This window comes from Kuraishia capsulata, genomic scaffold (genome assembly GCF_000576695.1).
Source record: "Kuraishia capsulata CBS 1993 genomic scaffold, Kuraishia_capsulata_scaffold_4, whole genome shotgun sequence".
In the NCBI taxonomy this organism is placed as follows: domain Eukaryota; kingdom Fungi; phylum Ascomycota; class Pichiomycetes; order Pichiales; family Pichiaceae; genus Kuraishia; species Kuraishia capsulata.
Genome location: NW_019172953.1, coordinates 100,052 through 118,176, shown reverse-complemented (window position 1 = coordinate 118,176; position 18,125 = coordinate 100,052). Strand labels below are relative to the sequence as shown.

Sequence of the window (18,125 nt, the reverse complement as noted above, 5' to 3'; positions counted from 1 at the left end):
TTTCAAAAACGTTCCAAAGAGAAAGGTGACGAACTTTTCAAATCGTCTTCGTATGCAGCGAGCACCTTGACGATCCTTTCCCCCGCCAAGCCATTTGATATATCGTAATTGAACAGACTTCATAATAGACGAGACAGTGAGGCTTTCGTTCATGGCCATGTTGATGAAGTGCGAGATCCCAGAATACAGTACCACTTTGTTGTGACTGTTTCCCCATATTTCCTCGGGAAATAACTTTTCAAATAACGTCAAAACAAATTTGACGACCCGTCTTCTTGAAGAAGCAACTTCAAAGTTACTGGACATTGTGGTGGGATCATAATCATTGTCAGGACAGTGTTCATGGATCAAAGTGCCGTATTTGCAGCCATTGTTGTTTCTTGTGATTATATGGCACAAATGTCTTGCTTTTCGGAAATTTTTTGGGATAGATGAGCCAAGTTTTAGATCAAAAATACTGCAAAGTAATTCGTCACCAGTAACACCCAAAATAAGTTGGGCCACCTCGTGAACAGGATGGCCAAGCATGACTGACCGATTGCTAAAGACATGGCTATCGTCTCGGCTCTTGCTCACCTTTAGCGTATAAGGCCCAAATATCTGAACATTGTTCTTGAATCCGATTGTGTTAACAAGTAAATTCACAAATCTTGCTGTTCCAATCAATCTTCTGAGATCGCAGAAGGCTGGTGAAATGGCCTCCTCCACACATACATTAACCTGGAAACAATTGAGCACCCCATCCTCGTAGGAATAACCATGGGTCAGGACATTCGGGGATTCCAATTGTTTCAGATGCTTTATGACATTTTTGATGAGATCAACCTGCGGTATTGTGTCAATCGCCAGACCAGGAGGTATTTTAATGGGTCTGAACTTTTTCAGTACCTCACGCGGTTCAAAGACCAACACCTGGCGAAGAACATTGAACAGCTTCTCGGGCAAAGCCTTGGTGTCTCTCTCTCGCTTCTGCTTTTCCTGCTGTCTGAGAAACTTGCCCAATCCAACGCCTTCCATCCGTAAACCTCCTGTAAATTTCACAACAAAACGGAACGCGTCTTAATATTTTTGTGGAGAAGTGCTAGGCTTGTGCATGAGGCGTGTGCTAACCAGTCTACGAGAGCGCAGATAAGAACATCAAGTTTGGCAAAGACGAGGAAGAATTTACTACTCTGAAATATCCACACAACAGGTGCCCGCGTTGAGAACCATGGTATCAATGTCGGTTGATCAGATTGTCTCTGTAAGTGTTGTTGGCTTTTGCCTTGAAATATGGGGTTTCTAACTTACCGCCAGCTCGTGGAATCGCTATACACCGCACACTCTCCAGATGCCGTTGCGGAACTACAGAATCGATTGCAGATCCTTCAAAAGTCCGAACAAGGATGGGAGATAGCAGAAATGCTTCTGGCTCAGCCATCGTTGAATTGCCAATTTATAGGGGCATTGACTTATACTGTGAACCTGAACCTACACTCAGCCACGCTCGCCTCGTCTTCATCTACAATCACGTATGCTACCATCATGACCAAGCTTCTGAGCCACTTGAGAGATGTGGTTCGGGAGGATCCAAACTTGAAATCGCGAATGCTGATAATCACCAAACTTCTAGCGAATCTGGCGCTGATTTTTACGCGGACCTTCCAGGACTGGAAAGATCCTCTGAACAGTGTGGTGTCATATCTTACGAATCAGCCCGAGACCACTTTGAATTCAGAAATCTTGCAAACTTTGCACCACAAGTTGATAGAAATTCTTCTTCTTTTTTCTCAAATTACAGTGGAGGATATCACCAAGAAGGACGCTTCAGACGTGAATAGAGTGGAGTTACATCGCTGCATTCACGAGGGCTTCTTCGCGACAACTCAGACCATCATGGCGTTTGCTGTTGAACGTTACGAAGAAGCTTTGGCTTCTACATGGCTTGACTGTATGTCTTCGTGGATTCAGTATATATCTGTGGCGCAGCTGGAGTCCACGGAGAGATACGACGCTTCGGTGATGCTTTCCAATCTGTTCAAACTGTTGGTCGATTCGAAAGGCGAGGCCCGCGTGATCACGGTTGTCACAGATATATTTGACACCAACCCTGGAATGATGAAACAAGAACTGAATAAAACTCTGGAATCACTTCTGTTTGGGAGTTGGGGTATCGAATACCTGAACACCCACGGCCATGATCACGAGGCTGTGAATATGTTTTCCAGACTCGTGATACGATTCTTGGAAGGTAACCTGGTGAGTCTATCAGCCAGTCTTTATGACGACCAGAGTAACGAAAAGTTCGAGTTCTTGATATCACTCTCAAGTTTCCCGGGAACGCCCATCATTGACGAGATGAACTCGGTAGACTTCGTGGACTTCTGGTCGCAGATGGCAGAATGCTTTGTATCTGACGGTGAATATTTTTCGCTCTTGCTGAAGAATGATGAGAGTTCAATGGCTAGACTTACTGATAAGTCGATAGCGCTGTTTTCCAGGGTAGCACAAATCTACTGGCAGAAGGTGCATATTCCAGACGATGTGGCCGACTTCAAAGAGGAATTCGACTCGTTCAGAAGGGACGTGGCTGACTTCTTTGAAACCATTTACTCCATTGTCGAGTTCCCACTGTTCGATAATCTAGTGAAATCAATCATCGAGGGCCTCACAACTTCCTCGTCTCTCTCGGATCTGGAGGCATCGCTGTTTCTCATGAACGCGGTCTCCGCAAATTTCAGTGAACATACGATAAGCGACGATGTGTTGAAAAGTCTGGTGATGGTGATGGACTCTGACTTGTTGAAAGTGGTCCAACAAAGTATCAGCTTCGGTCAATCTCTGCAATATCCCATCCTCACAACGGTCCAATTTCTGGCCTCAATCGATTACTTTTATAGACACTCCGTTGGAGTGCCCTATCTGTCGACCATTCTCAATTTCTTATTCGGATGCATGTTGAACTCAAATCAGTACAGTCTGGTTGCTTCAAAGGCCATCTCCAAGATATGCAACGAGTGTCGCCAATATCTGGTTGATTTCATCCCATACTTTGACGATCTGCTCACCGAGATGATCTCAAACTATAACGTGGAGCCACTCATAAGGCAGAGAATCATCAACTCGCACGCCTCAATTGTTCAGAGTATCAAAGATCCTGAAATCCAGAGTCACCATCTTAAAAAAATTCTGACCTTGATTCGCCAAAGGTCGTTGGAGGCCATCAGAGAGTTCGATAATCCCCAACTACCAAGAGAGGAAAGGGAAAAACAGCTGGCGTACCTCATCAGTTTGCTATCGTCAGTCAAAGAGATTGGCAGAGGCATGAAACTCCCCGACGATGTGGACCAGATCTATAACGCATCGGAAATTGGCGTCATCAAAGAGTTCTGGGAGAGGGACCCAATGGGCATACACCAGATAGTGATAGACACTGTTGGAGCATTTGCGCTGGAGAGCAGGATGCTATCCAAGAGTCTCAGAATAACTGAGGAAGCATGCAATATTCTTCAATCGGGGATGAGTGAGTCCATCGGTGGGCCCTTTGTGTTTGAAAATAACGTTCCACTGAACTTCATTCAAGCCAGATGCAGCAACAAAGAGGCTGACCCAAAGTCTTTTCTAGATACTCTGCCCTTGCTGTTTTCTTTGCTGTCTGCATTGTTCAACTCGGCGTTCAGAACTCTGGACCAGAAACCTGTCGAGGAGATCTTGCAACTGCTGCTTATAGACAACATGGTAATCGTCAAGTCAGACCCAGACATCCTGCAGAGTGCGCTGAGTGCGGTTACTACTTTGGTTGAGAAACGACCTTCTTTGCTTGTGCACCTTCCTCTTTTCTTTGACTCGATTCTTCCTTTTGCTCTTGATCAACTCAAGTCCAAGGAGAGGTATGTTTTGAAGGCGACCGAGAAATTTTGGGTGCGTCTCATTGCTTTGCGCAGAGGGGGTCAGCAGGACACGATCTCTGTGCAGAGGATGTTTCTGGAGACTCCTTTGGGCGAAGTGCTACTGCTCACGGCCCTGGAAAATATGTTGGAGTCGCCTCGATCCAACGTTGACCTGTATATCGAGGTTATCAAGGTCATCGTGGTAAAATACCAGCGGATGGTCAAGCAGTGGATGACTGCTTCTTTCGTCAAGATCGATCAGCTTAGACAAGAACGCGGAAAACAACCCGTTCCAAGCTCTGCCGTCTTCATCAGCAAGGTACTGGTCACTAGAGGGATGGGTGGGTGCAATCGTGTGATCAACGATCTCTGGCTACAGGTCAATGGGCTGGTAGACTACAATACTCGTTAACACACAAAGCTGGTTCCGATAACATAGTACAAAAATCACTGGAAGGACATGGAGGCGAGCTCATCACATATGGCCTCGGCCTCGTTCTTATATGAGATCTCGGCCAGACTCATGACCTGGTACCTTGGCCTGGTCACATTATTGAAGTTGTCGAGTTTTCCCTTCAATCTGAAGGCAAACTCTTTGTAGGTGGCTCTGGTCAGATACCCTTTGAATGCCGCCTCACCATCTTCCATTCCGCCTTCATCGGTAGATGGGGCATCCCTAATCTTGATTAGGTCATTGGCACTGATTCCCAGAATGGTCTTTGCGACTTCCTCGAAGCAAGTCACCCAAAGCTGGTCGGTTTCGTCCAAGATCGATACACTCAGTATGTAACGCCAGCGTGGTGCGTCGTGGAGCTCGTTGCACTTCTCGCATCTCCACTTATCTCCTTCCTCAAGAACCTTCTTTGAGCATCCCTCGTTGGGACAGGCAGGGTAGGCGATGTTTTCGGATCTGATGTAGCTGATTGTACCCTTGAAGGAGAAGAAGGTATCAGAAGAGCCCAGAGCAGTCTGATGTATGGCCCCTATGGTGGTTCTCTCGAAGATGGACGCCTTACTTGTCAGATCATAAGCCGCAGAGGCCGCGTTCTCACCCTTTACAGGAATGAACTTTTCGTTCTTTCCTTGAGTGTCGTACCAGCCCTTCAGCTTGTAGGCCTCTGGAGTCTCTGGGTTTGCAATGATAGTAGCGGATGGAGTCAAAGATAATGTTCTTCCACCAAAATCCTGTACCTTAGCACCTTTGATAGCAACTACGGTTCCAACAGGAATGTCGAAGTTGACAGCGATCTTGTTCCACAAACCAACCGTAGCAGCGAAGTGCGACGAGTCAACGATGGTGATGTCACGTCTGTCAAAAGGTCTTCCGGAAGACTTAGCAGTGATGCTAAAAAGGTCGTCAACCTTGTTCAATACACCGACAACATCGATGATGGAGTTGGTCGTGAGGTCTGGGACTCTCTCCAAAGAAACGAACGAGTACTGGAGATTAGGAACGTCAGAAGCATCGTCACATTCCTCAATCAAAGAATCCCTATCCAAAGCGAGTTCGTAGTTGTGGCTCAAAGTAGAGAACTGTTTCTTGGCTGGTTGGATTCTGGCTTTAGAGACGTAATACACATGACCCTCTTTCAAGAAGTCATAGTACTTGTCAGCAACTTCGTTGAAGGCAGTAGCTCTGATCTCATTCGATTCATCCATGAAGTGAACATTGAAAAGTTTGCCCTCACCTCTCTGGTTTGTCCAGGTCTTAACATCAGATTTGAATGAAACACGTGCCTTAATGGTCCAGGTGTTCTGGTAAGGTGAGAGCTGATCAATCGCATAGAGATTGTCATGGTGAGAGTTGGCATTGCGTGCAGCGGCAGGTTTTTTCTCCTCGCGAACTGGAGCTTCGCTTGAACCAAAACGATCCTCCTCAGGATGCTCACGGAAATACTCGTCGACGGTCACATAACGAAGAGTACCACCGTGTGGGGCATCGTGAGCCACAAGCTCAACATTTCCAATGATTATGAGTTTCTTGTTGTTGCTGTTCATCGATTGAACATCATAGTTGATCAGCTTGATAATGCTGAATTTCTGAATGTTCAATGCTTGTGCTGCTTGAACATGCTCAGGTCTGATAATCGCATTTGCCTGGAACGTACCATCCGTCAACATCAGTCTCAAACGCAGTCCCTGAGGATTGTCAATCTCTCTTCTGGCAGTAACCTGAACAACCAGAGGTTCCCCGTCCTTGTACCTTCTGTTGATGGAGAACACATCTTTCAAGCAGTGTTCGGTTAGCTGATTATCGGCAGTAGTCATGGTGGGTGTGATAGTGGAAGATAAGTGGCAAGAAGAGCAGGAGACGCGTCTGGAAAAGTCAATATGAACGCGAAGTAGTGTGATACCTGATTTACTTGGGCAGGCACTACCATAGCGATAAAGCCTTAATAGGCCACAGATAGAGGTCATAGCTATACCCGTGCATCCCTCTTTTAGCTGAGAAAAAACAAAGCTAAAGTTTTTTAGATAAAGCTTCACTCCGGATTTATTCCCTTTTTGGTTTTTTTGCATATAAGTCGTCTTTTTGCGTTTCTGAGCCCTCACCCAAATTACCCCGGTGTCTGGTTGTGTGCCCTGCTCATGAACAAAAATATACCATTCCTAAGCTCTCTTACATCACCAAACTCCAACTACCAAGGTTGCGCCAACATCACAAGACAAAATGGGCAACTCGGATCTTGTGAGACTTACAGAGTTAGCAGGAAAGGCTGAAAAGAAAGATGACAAGCCAACTTATGTGAAATACACACCCAGTTCAGTTATACAGCGTTCTGACACTCCGAAGCAGCGAAAAATAAAGATCGTTGATAAGCAGATAGATCCTGTTTTGCCTCCCAAATTCAGACACAAAAAGACTCCTGCTCGCCCTCCATCACCTCCAGCACCTGTGTTGCACGCTCCAGCGCCCAGTGTTTCCGCCGAAGACCAGAAGAAATGGTACATACCTCCGGCAATCTCGAACTGGAAAAACCCCAACGGTTTCACGATAGCCATAGACAAAAGATTGGCCAGTACGGGAGCAGGACTTCACGATGTTGAGGTGAACAAGAATTTTGCTGATTTGTCGGAAGCCTTGGAGCTCGCAGACAAACAGGCAAGGGAAGAAATCAAGCTTAGAGCGGAGATTCAAAAGAAATTGGCTGAGCAAAAGGCTGCTGAGAAGGAAAATAGACTGCGACAGATAGCCGAAGAGTCTCGTAGGGGTCGTTTGGAACAGAATGAGCCAGAAGAACCCGAATTCAAGAGCGAAGCAGCCAGAAGAAGGGCCGAAATCCGGGCTGAAAGGCGCAAAAAAGCGGAGAGAGAGCTACGGATTGAGAGCATGGGCAAGGAACAGAGGGTAAAGATGATGGCAAAAGACTCAGGACGTGAAATTTCCGAAAGGGTGGCTCTTGGGGTATCTAAACCATCTTCTAACGCTGATTCCAAGTACGATTCAAGACTGTATCTGCAAGCCTCTGGGGCCAATGCCAGATCCAGTGAAGATCAATTGTACAGCACTCCTCTGTTCAGTGCACAGGAAGCGATTCACAACATTTACAGACAGAGAGGCAATGGAGGGGCTGATGACGATGGTCTCGATGCAGACGAGCAGATGAATCGTTTCGAGAAGGAGAGCAGGTTTGACGAACTGAAAAGACCGACAAAAGGATTCAGTCATGCAGAAAAGAGTTTGAACGAACAGGCAAGTGGGCCAATTGTCTTTGAGAAGGACGACAAGTCGCTGGAGGAGGAATCAACTCGCTACTACGGCCTGGATGAAAATCCCTCGAAGCGTCAAAAGAAATAGGCACTGTGGTTGATTAGGTGACTGTGTATAATATTGTATTTTTCAAGAATGAATGGTCGACACTCGTGTCAATCCTAATGGTTCATACCATGCTAGTCTAAACCTAGAGAATCAATCGTATTGTAGTAAATCTTGTCGTGGTAGTTTGTTTAAGTGTTATTCGCTCAATAATGGTCAAGCCATGTCGTTTCATTTCCTCACTGCTCTTCGTCAGAGTCCTTCTCTATGTGCACATCTTGGTCAAATAGACTATCCAGAGATTGACCAACCGAATTCTTACTCAAAATGATTGATAACCCCTTGCCACGTTTGATAAGCATTTCTTCGGCTTTTTTCACAGATCCGCTCACTCGTAGAACTCTTATAGTAACTGGGGAAGCTTGGAGTCGGGTGATCAGCATGATGGCAGCGCACACCAATCGCGTAGATTCTCTCGATACTTTGATGATCCCGAGAGAGGACTTTTCTGAAAAATACTTCACAGTAAGAACCCCTCCTCCAACACCATTTCCGTAGTCACCAAAGTTTGTTTGTAGCGACTGTCGTATGGCCTGAACAACCACCTTTGGTGTGATCGCAATAGCCGGTGGCTGGTGTATGAGGCTGAGACTACCTGACTTTGTCTTGAGCGCGGCTTCTAGAGACTCTGCGGTCTCATCAATGGGATATATCACGTTGAAAACAACGTATCTGTTTTTTATGCGCACCATGTTTGTGTATTCGATAATCTCATTGTTCACTTACAAGCGTAAAATCTGACTTTGAGATGATAGCACTTTCAGGGCTGTGCGTGACCAGGGCACATAAGGTTTTCTAAGCCGCACGACATGCAGAAGCAAGAAGCCTTTTTCAGAAAAGGCGGACATTCAAGGTCAAATAAAACCTGCTAGAGATTCGGTGACTAGAAGCTATGATATGCCAAGATTAATCTTATCAACTTACTGTTGCGAGGAAATAATTCAAAAATGTTAAGCTGCTGCAATTGGAATGCAAATTTTACACACTTGAAGTAAAGGTATAATAATACAGCCGTTAACAGACCGTGAACAGGAACTCCTGTTACCGAGTCTCATTGGTCCATGCTAGTCTAAAGAAGCATTTGGACTTGAGATACCAGAAAAATGGTGGCTCAGACAATTGAAGTTGAAGGTATAATTGGAACAAATAAGTTGTGAGCGATACAAATGAATTCCTTGAGCTCGAGCAGAATAGTGGTTGTATGACATCTGGACATGAATGAGGCTAGTTGGGAGCTTCGCAAAAATATATGCAAATAAATACCGAGATTCCGGTCTCAGGAAAGTAGTAACGGTCATTTGACCAATTGTCTCGTGCAACGGAATGCGTCAGTTGAGTCTATTAATGGAAGAATGCTGGTGACGAAGAGGAAAAAAAAAGAAGTGCGCCATGAACTTTTGGTGAGAAGTCTGAGAATTTGAATAAACCGTATGTGAAGGCGAAAAGCAAAATGGGTCAAGCTAGAAGGTTGACTTTGTAATTAGACGATGAATGCTAATAGAACAGCAACACCGGCCAGAAGAGATGAGCCGAGTTTGGCTGCACCACCCTCGAGAACGGAGACACTGGCGGTACCAGTGGATCCAGAAACTGCCGAAGTGGAAGCTTCTGAGGAAGAAGTGAAAGCCGAGGTAGCAGAGGCTGCCGCTTCGGTAGTGACAACAGAGACTGTGGATTCAGTAGTCTCAGAAACTTCAACCTCGGTGGTGTAAATGGTGGTAGAGACAACTTCAGCAGTACCGGTAATAACGCTGGTAGCAACTTTGGTGATCTGGCCTTCAGACGTGGAGGTGGTGACAGTGAACTCGGAAGTAACAACTGTTTCTGTGGTAGCCGTGAGCTCAGAAGTGACTGTGACTGTTTCCAAGTAAGCGGTGGTGACCGTGACAACCGAACCATGAGAGTAAAGGAACGGAACGGAAGTTGTTTCTCCAGTTGTAGTGGTTGCAGTGGCTGAAGCAACTGTCTCTGTTACTGAAGCATATGCAGTGGTTGCCTCGGTCTTGGTTTTTCCAGGAACGTTCGGTGTTGGAGCTGCGCTTTCAGTGTAGGTTGTGACCTCATATACAGGCACTGTTACCGTAGTTGTACCGTATGCTTCACCCTTGGATGTCTTTGTGGAAACATATGTCAGGTAAGAAGGAGTGTACGTAGTGGTGTAAGTCACAGTTGCTGTGGTAACACCCCCCGGACAATAGGTGGTGTAGATGATAGTAACACCCTCACTGGCCTCGGTCACAGTGGTCACACCGGTGGTATGTGGCTTTGATGTGCATGCACCTTCCGAGCACGTAACTGTTGTAATCACAACCTCCGGAATGGTTTTAGTGACGGTCTCAGTAACAACAGCAGCACTAGGAGCTGTCAAAGTAGAATACACCTTGGTTTCTGTCGCTGTCAAAGGACAGTATGTGGTGTACACAGTTACAACGTCGGTCAGTGTCGTGGTAACTGTAGAAACGGTTCCAGTTACCGACTCTGAACAGTATCCACCCTCACAACTGGTGGTAGTGAGCGGACACCAGGTGGTGTAGACAGTAGTGATATCAGTTAGAGTGGTAGTGTAGGTAGACACACCTGTTGGATAGGTTTCAGCAGAACATTTGCCATGAGAACAGTGGGTGGTGGTCACAGTGAAGGTACTCTCAGCAGTTGCAGTGGTAGTGATTGTGATATCTCCTGAGCAGGAGGAGTTGGAATAGCCTGCACTTGCAACAGTCAATGCTGTCAAGCCAAGCAGTAGGGAGGAAAGCTTCATCGGGTTGGTCTAACGCCCAAAGCGAGTGAATGAAGGTTTTAAATGGGAGTGATGAAGGATGGGGAAAGTATGAGGGAAGCGCAAATAGCAGCAAAGGAATACTACAACCAATTTATAATTACGCTTGGTCGGATGCTAAATCCAGTTTCCAAAAGTGAAAATTCTAGTTTTCACAGCGACGGAAAGCAAGCTTGCATATCGCTGGACCGAAGTATATCGTTAAACCCCCTAGCAACGACTTCAGCGTCTATTTCTCGGATTTTGGAAAGATCTACATGAAATCCAACAGCTTCCTTGTCCGACATCTTGAAGTTCGAGTTTTAAATGCTGGCAGTAGAGGAACGAGCGGTATTTTGGAGTAGTGAATTGCATAGTTGTTGCTGGTAACAATAAGTACATGACTTTCGATATCATACATTGTTTTCAACATTTGCACCATCATTCCCTATTATTTGAACGTCTGTATTTCCGAAAAAAAAAATCTCCTAGGCTGGGTGTGCAATGACGATATGCATCTCTTGCATGGTGCATGATCCCATACATGCGGCAGAGCAAGGCCATCACCCTCGAAGCCGTTACCAAGAGGACAAGAATAGACCGAACCTGGTCGCTGAGGCACTGAACTCGTTATATTTACTTCTATCACCAAAAGGGGTTCTGTTTGTGATAACTGGTACTGTCCTGACGGTACTTCCGAAAGTCTGGACCCTCAGCAGATTTTAGTAATGGAACATACCGCAGGGGGGGTACCGAGGAAAGCGGTGCAAATTAGCAGAGGCACAGATCTGAGGCTTTGACCGATCTAGATAAATTGTAAGTGACCTCGGAAATGCTGAAATGTTCACCACATTTACTGCCTATAAATCAGTTCAGATTGGGGCTGTTGACTTGCAGATGTGGTCAATGGGGAAAGACTAGTTTGCGAATATCACTGCTGGGAAGTCACATTTCAAAACCAAGGTCTCAGGTCCAAAGTAGTGATGGCTAAATTAGACTTTTCTAATCCTCAGCAAGTAACTCTGTGTTACTATCGAATCATCATTGGTATAGTTAGGGGACTATGACAACTCAGAAGTCCAAATTCTGAGGACGAAGCTTAAGAATTTGATTTTTACGATTATCATACCGAATACAGTTCTTGGTAATACCAATTATGAGTTGTTCTGAAATCAACTAGAAGTCGCCATGTCTTCAAATATCTGTATCCATAGCATCCTCAGTTCCGAGAACCCGTTTGAGGTCTTAGGCTGCCTTAGGTTGCCGCTTTCAGTGTGAACGCATCTTATTTAAATGGATATTCATCAGAACTCCTTACCAACTCCCTGCATCCAAACAATCCTCTGTTCGGGTTTCAAAAAATACTTTTTCGAGCTTTGGTCTAGGTTAGACAGGATTGCCGCCCAGCGATGAACCCCCCTCCTTCGAAGGCTTTCCCGGAAAAAAGAACTTCTGGAACGCCGACTATAATGACTGGAGAGTTCTTGAAATTCAGTATTTACAGCTAAAATAATCATTGGAGTTGAAGAAGTACGAAACAAGAGAATGCTTAATAAGCTAAGCTCTCCGCGCTGTCAATTTCTCAATCTTTGTTTAAGCTTTCAAAGCTTTCGGCTGCCCTCAGGGTGGCAGTATCCGAGTTGTGCCTCTGGAGACGACTCAAACTTTAATACAAGCCTTGTTCTGGTCGAACCAGGGTGGCGATATAATAAACGGGGTTATTTTTTACTGGAAGATCGGCGAGAGCATAAATGTATTGGAATCCTAGATTTGAAATCTGGACATCCCTGCCTACATGGTGAGTTCCAATGAAGATTTTTCTAGAGGTGCCAAAGCCCTCGTCGGCATCAGAACCCCCGTGGAATAAACTTGAGCGGTCCAAATCAACAATATGAAGAATCTTCTGACTGTCTCCAGAAACTTTCCTGCATTTCCCAATCCGGTTAATGAACAAATAATATTGCTGCCATCCTTTATCTACTGCACTCAAAGTATAAACGCTAATGGTAAATAGATCGACCTTGCTTATCCCCAGCTAATTGTACCCGAGCATGCGTATCGGCATATGCAGGGGAGTCAACTGCTGATTTGGATCTTCCACTACCCTTTTATAATATCTTGAGGCACTACCTTTTGATTTGAATTCCCCACTACCTTATTGGATTGATTCGGGCACACCGGTATTTGTAATAATCCACGACCTTTTTTTTCAAGAGCTCAACGACATGAAGCCTACGCCGTTGCCTTGTTGCACCCCGTTACTCGACAAGACTATTCTACCGAAATATTCTTGGTATTGGCAAAGCTGTTGCGAATTTGCAAGTACACTGCAGTTTTATTTTCCAGAAGGCTGTTGCTCCTGTCCCTGCTGTTGTGTGCATGAATATATTGCCTTGGAAAAGGATAGTATACTCAAAGCGAAGAATCTCTTGTTCGTTACTGCCGTTGCCACTACAACCGTTTAGAACCATGTCAGCCATTAATTCTACTGAAGACTGGACTGCTGCCAAAGTCAGGTCCACATTCCTCAAGTTTTTCGAATCAAGAGGCCATACTTTCGTGCCATCTTCTTCAGTCATCCCTTACGATGACCCCACCCTTTTGTTTGCGAACGCTGGTATGAACCAGTACAAGCCTATTTTCCTAGGAACTGTTGATCCTTCGTCTGACTTTGCTACGCTGAAACGTGCTGTTAACTCGCAGAAGTGCATCAGAGCTGGTGGAAAACACAACGATCTGGAGGATGTTGGAAAAGACTCTTACCATCACACTTTCTTCGAGATGTTGGGAAACTGGTCTTTCGGAGACTATTTCAAGAAAGAGGCCATCCAATGGTCTTGGGAATTACTCACTGTGGTTTATGGCATACCTGCTGATCGTTTGTATGTTACCTACTTCGAGGGTGATGCTAAGAACGGTCTGGAACCCGATTTGGAGGCCAAGGATCTCTGGAAGTCCGTGGGTGTTCCAGATGACCACATCTTGCCCGGTAATGCGAAAGACAATTTCTGGGAGATGGGTGACCAAGGTCCATGTGGTCCATGTTCTGAAGTCCATTACGACAGAATTGGTGGCCGTAATGCCGCTGCTCTGGTTAACATGGATGACCCTGATGTTCTGGAAATCTGGAACAACGTGTTCATTCAGTTTAACCGTGAGCCAGATTCATCCCTGAAGCCATTGCCTGCCAAGCACGTTGATACTGGTATGGGTTTCGAGCGTCTTGTATCTGTATTGCAAGATGTGAGGTCCAACTACGACACTGATGTTTTCCAACCTCTTTTCCAACGTATCCACGAGATCACTGGTGTCAGACCCTACTCTGGTCATTTTGGAAAGGAAGACCTAGATGGAATCGACACAGCCTACCGTGTCTTGGCTGATCATGTTCGTACCTTGACCTTTGCGCTTGCCGACGGTGGGGTTCCAAACAACGAAGGCAGAGGCTACGTTTTGCGTCGTATTCTGCGTCGTGGATCTCGTTATGTCAGAAAGTACATGAACTACCCGATCGGAAAATTTTTCTCCCAGCTAGCACCAACTTTGATCGAGCAAGTCAAAGATATCTTCCCAGAAGTTGCCAAGGACCCATCCACGATCTTCGAGATCTTGGACGAGGAAGAGGCCTCGTTCGCCAGAACCCTTGACCGTGGTGAGAAGTTGTTTGAGCAGTATGCCATCATTGCATCTAAGACTCCAGAGCAGACTTTGTCTGGTAAAGATGTCTGGAGATTATATGATACCTACGGTTTCCCTGTTGACTTGACAAGGCTGATGGCTGAAGAAGCTGGTCTCAAGATTGACGAGGAAGGCTTTGAAAAGGCAAAACTTGCTTCTTGGGAGGCTTCTAAGGGAGCAGGAAAGACTGCCGGAAAAGCCCTGCTGAAATTTGATGTCCATGCCTTGGGCAAGTTGGATTCTGATGGCACTGTTCCAAAGACTGACGACTCTCCTAAGTACGGACTTGAAAACGTCAAGGCTGAAATAGTTGCTATTTACAACGGAGAGTTCTTGGATTCTACAGAGGGTATTGCAGAAGGCGAGCAAATCGGTATTTTGTTAGACAAGACCCCATTTTACGCCGAGCAAGGTGGACAGGAATTCGATACGGGTAAGATCGTCATTGATGGTGTTGCCGAGTTTAATGTTGAAAATGTCCAGCAATATGCTGGATACGTCTTGCACACTGGTTACGTGGTGGAAGGCTCTTTTGCTGTCAAGTCATCTGTCATTGCCGGATACGATGAGTTACGCCGTTGGCCAATTAGAAACAACCATACAGGCACCCATATCCTGAATTTTGCCCTTAGAGAAGTGTTGGGTGATGGTGTTGATCAGAAGGGTTCTTTGGTTTCTGCCGAGAAACTCAGATTCGATTTCTCCCATAAGGCTGCGTTGTCTCTCAAGGAGATTGAGCGTGTTGAGAACATTTGTTCAGAACAAATCAAGTCTAACGTGCAGGTGTTCTCCAAGCCTGTTGAGCTTGATACTGCCAAAAAGATTTCTGGTCTCAGAGCCGTGTTTGGTGAAGTGTACCCAGATCCAGTCCGTGTAGTTTCCATTGGTGTCCCTGTTGAGACTTTGCTTGCCAACCCAGAGAGCGAAGAATGGAACAAGTACTCTATCGAGTTCTGCGGTGGTACTCATGTTGCAAAGACTGGTGACATCAAGGAGTTTGTGATCATAGAAGAGAGCGGAATCGCCAAGGGTATCCGTCGTATTGTTGCTGTATCTGGTACCGAGGCTCATGCCGTTCAAAGAATTGCGAAGTCTTTTGACGAGGAACTGGACGCAATCAGCAAACTTACTTTTGGTGCTGAGAAAGAGAAGAAGCTAAAGGAGGCCAATGTTGCTCTCGGAAAGCTCTCTGTTCAGGTTGTGGCCAAAAATGCTCTTAAGGAGAAGTTCGCCAAGATAGACAAATCCGTCAAGGACGAGCAAAAGGCCATACAGAAGGCTGAAAGCAAGAAAACTCTTGATGCCGTCAAGAACTTCTTTACCGAGAATGCAGAAGCTCCATTCTTTGCAGCCCACGTGGACATTTCTCCAAATGCAAAGGTCATCACTGAGGCCATCAACTTCTTGAAGAAAGAGAATAAGGACAAGTCCCTGTTTTTGATCACTGGTAAGGAAAGCGAGGCCAGAGTTGCTCAGGGTGTCTATATCTCTGATGCAGCTGGTGCCAAGGGTCTTGATGCTACTGCAGTCGCCCAGCTTGCTGCTAAGTTCATTGGTGGTAAGGCTGGTGGAAAAGGCAATGTTTGCCAGGGTATGGGTGACGATGTCAAGGGCATCAACGAAGCTGTCGAAGCTGTCTCTAGTTTGTTGAAGGAGAAGCTGAGCATTTGATTTTATGTAAATACAAATCCAGTTTATTTTGACTATACTAATTTGACATGCAGAGAGTGTAGGTATAAGTTTGTTTAAAATGACCAGTCGATGTAGGAGACCTCTGGGGTCAATTGCCTTTCAAGCTTTTTGTGAAAGGGAGCCTGCTTTCTCAATCCGAACATTTAAGAAATGTAATCAGATCAAGCCGCAAGAGCACCCTCTGGTGAGATAAGCATTATCTGTGTTTGTCGTGAATCACACAAAAGCTTATTACCCCACGCCTCAGAAACCTGGTAAAATTACACGTGCTTATTGCGATACGCATTGAAATCCCGAAAGGTGTTGGGCCATAGGGCTCTCCTAGAAACTGATCTAGAGATCGCGGCTAGGAAATGCTTCTAGGAAACTGATCTAGAGAGCCCGGTTATTAACGGCTTGAGGCATAGGCGGACGGTTTCACTCCCAAACTCGGTACCGAGATCAGATCTGAAATCCAGCTTAAAGAACTTCCTCCCCAGGCCAAGGACAACCTGATACTGTTGGCTAAAAGGCCCAATGGTTTGTGATATGTTTGACTGACATTGATGGTTACAGGATATCTTTTTCACTGTTATTGTCTCCTCAGTTGAAGGCACGCGGGCGCTTGTATATCAGCCACTGTGCGGCTCGCACATGGGCTTTGAAACCTAAAACAATGTCAGAACAGCCCATTAACCCGAGCTTGAACTCCTCACCATGTCAAAAAAGCATTGAAGATCATCCGGTGCCGCTTTTGACGTGATCAAACCGGCCAAATGCGGTAACCCAGGCTTATCGCTCATACTGGTAAAGCCACACTATGGTGTCACATCCAGCTTCAATCACCCGCATTGAATTGTGTGCTTTGACGTCACTCACCTTTTCGGCTTCTGAGCGATTGCGAATTTGCATCTAAACCACTGAGTGTGGTTGCAAATCAGATAGTAATATGCAGAGGTCATGAAGTATATATAATACGTGGTCTATGCCCGTGAAAACTCGTGAAATGGGAGTCCAAATTGTCAGTCTAGTTTAGGCGAGAACAATAACAAGAACAACAAGAACAAGAACACCAAAGTCGAATTTTTAAACCGTCGCAGAATGACTGTTGCTGTTCAATCCAGAAACGTGGATATTCAACCCACAGAAAAGAAAGAGGCCAAAACGGACGGCTACTCCCGGGTCACGGAGAAGGATAGAAGCTTGGCGGAGCACCCAGAGTTTCTGCCCGTGTGGGATCCCAGAGATAAGTTCCCAAAGCTTCAGCCATTCAAGCACAGAGACCGCGGACTGTTTGCTGACCCTCAGTACAAGAACTTACTGGCCGAGGCAACTGGACCCATCAAACAATTCAACGTCACTCCCAAGCTAGGAACAGAAGTCAGATCCGGTATCCAATTATCGCAGTTGTCTCCAGCCGCCAAGGATGACCTTGCCTTGCTGGTGGCTCAGCGTGGTGTGGTGATTTTCAGGGACCAAGATTTTCAAGACAAAGGACCCGAATTTGCCAAACAATGGGGTTCCTATTACGGCCCATTGCATGTCCATCCAGTTTCTGGGGCACCACCTGGACATCCAGAGGTGCACGTCGTCTGGAGGGGGTCCGAACCTACAGACTTTGAAATTCCCTTCAAAAGAAAGGTTAGCAACATCGCATGGCACACGGATGTCAGCTACGAGCTCCAGCCACCGGGATTGACTGTCTTGGCCATGCTGCAAGGTCCCGAAAACGGTGGTGGTGACACCCTGTTTGCCGACACGGTTGAAGCCTACGACAGATTATCACCTCTGATGCAAAGCCTGATAGAAAATCTCAAGGTTGCACACACATCTACTGATCAGGCCAAATTTGCTGTTGGAAAGGGTGGTATTGAGAGGAGAACCCCAGTGGACTCGATCCATCCTCTGGTGAGATGGCATCCGGTTTTGAAGAAGAAGATCCTCTATTTCCAAAAAGCCTTTGGGAGAAACATTCTAGGATTGAAGGAAGAGGAGAGCGAGAATCTGCTTTCGTTTTTGTTTGACCATATCAAGAATGCCTTGGATCTGCAAATTAGGGCTCGTTGGGAGCCTGGTACCGTTGTCGTGTGGGACAACAGAAGGGTTGTGCACTCTGCGACCTTGGACTGGGACTCTCCTGAAGTGAGACACGCCTTCAGAATCACTCCTCAGGCCGAAAGACCAGTTCATTCGCAAGAGGAGTACGATAACTGGACCGTTGAGAAGGAACTCGAGGAGCTCAAGAGCTTGGAGGCCACTCTCGCTGCCGATCCTGGTGATTTGTACGCGGCGCTTCAAAAGGGGCTTGATGGGCTGAAGATCTAAATGTTTCAAT

General features: G+C 46.0%; 7 protein-coding genes across 7 annotated transcripts; 4 read left to right on the top strand and 3 right to left on the bottom strand.

Moving 5' to 3' along the window:
• Positions 1–1,210: 1,210 nt before the first annotated feature.
• Positions 1,211–4,281, top strand: KUCA_T00003182001 (uncharacterized protein; the record flags this gene model as incomplete). The annotated part of the gene is made up of 2 exons (XM_022601571.1): positions 1,211–1,243; positions 1,297–4,281. 2 exons carry the CDS (start codon positions 1,211–1,213, stop codon positions 4,279–4,281), a joined length of 3,018 nt encoding a protein of 1,005 aa, XP_022459201.1.
• Positions 4,282–4,316: 35 nt separating this feature from the next.
• Positions 4,317–6,137, bottom strand: KUCA_T00003181001 (uncharacterized protein; the record flags this gene model as incomplete). The annotated part of the gene is made up of 1 exon (XM_022601570.1): positions 4,317–6,137. The coding sequence occupies one exon, from the start codon at positions 6,135–6,137 to the stop codon at positions 4,317–4,319; it is 1,821 nt and encodes a 606-aa protein (XP_022459200.1).
• Positions 6,138–6,540: 403 nt separating this feature from the next.
• On the top strand, positions 6,541–7,668 carry KUCA_T00003180001 (uncharacterized protein; the record flags this gene model as incomplete). The annotated part of the gene is made up of 1 exon (XM_022601569.1): positions 6,541–7,668. One exon carries the CDS (start codon positions 6,541–6,543, stop codon positions 7,666–7,668), a length of 1,128 nt encoding a protein of 375 aa, XP_022459199.1.
• A 197-nt stretch (positions 7,669–7,865) lies between these two features.
• On the bottom strand, positions 7,866–8,378 carry KUCA_T00003179001 (uncharacterized protein; the record flags this gene model as incomplete). The annotated part of the gene is made up of 1 exon (XM_022601568.1): positions 7,866–8,378. One exon carries the CDS (start codon positions 8,376–8,378, stop codon positions 7,866–7,868), a length of 513 nt encoding a protein of 170 aa, XP_022459198.1.
• Positions 8,379–9,166: 788 nt separating this feature from the next.
• KUCA_T00003178001 (uncharacterized protein) lies at positions 9,167–10,444 on the bottom strand (the record flags this gene model as incomplete). The annotated part of the gene is made up of 1 exon (XM_022601567.1): positions 9,167–10,444. One exon carries the CDS (start codon positions 10,442–10,444, stop codon positions 9,167–9,169), a length of 1,278 nt encoding a protein of 425 aa, XP_022459197.1.
• Positions 10,445–12,820: 2,376 nt separating this feature from the next.
• Positions 12,821–15,790, top strand: KUCA_T00003177001 (uncharacterized protein; the record flags this gene model as incomplete). The annotated part of the gene is made up of 1 exon (XM_022601566.1): positions 12,821–15,790. One exon carries the CDS (start codon positions 12,821–12,823, stop codon positions 15,788–15,790), a length of 2,970 nt encoding a protein of 989 aa, XP_022459196.1.
• A 1,101-nt stretch (positions 15,791–16,891) lies between these two features.
• Positions 16,892–18,115, top strand: KUCA_T00003176001 (uncharacterized protein; the record flags this gene model as incomplete). Its single annotated transcript, XM_022601565.1, has 1 exon — positions 16,892–18,115. One exon carries the CDS (start codon positions 16,892–16,894, stop codon positions 18,113–18,115), a length of 1,224 nt encoding a protein of 407 aa, XP_022459195.1.
• Positions 18,116–18,125: the final 10 nt, after the last annotated feature.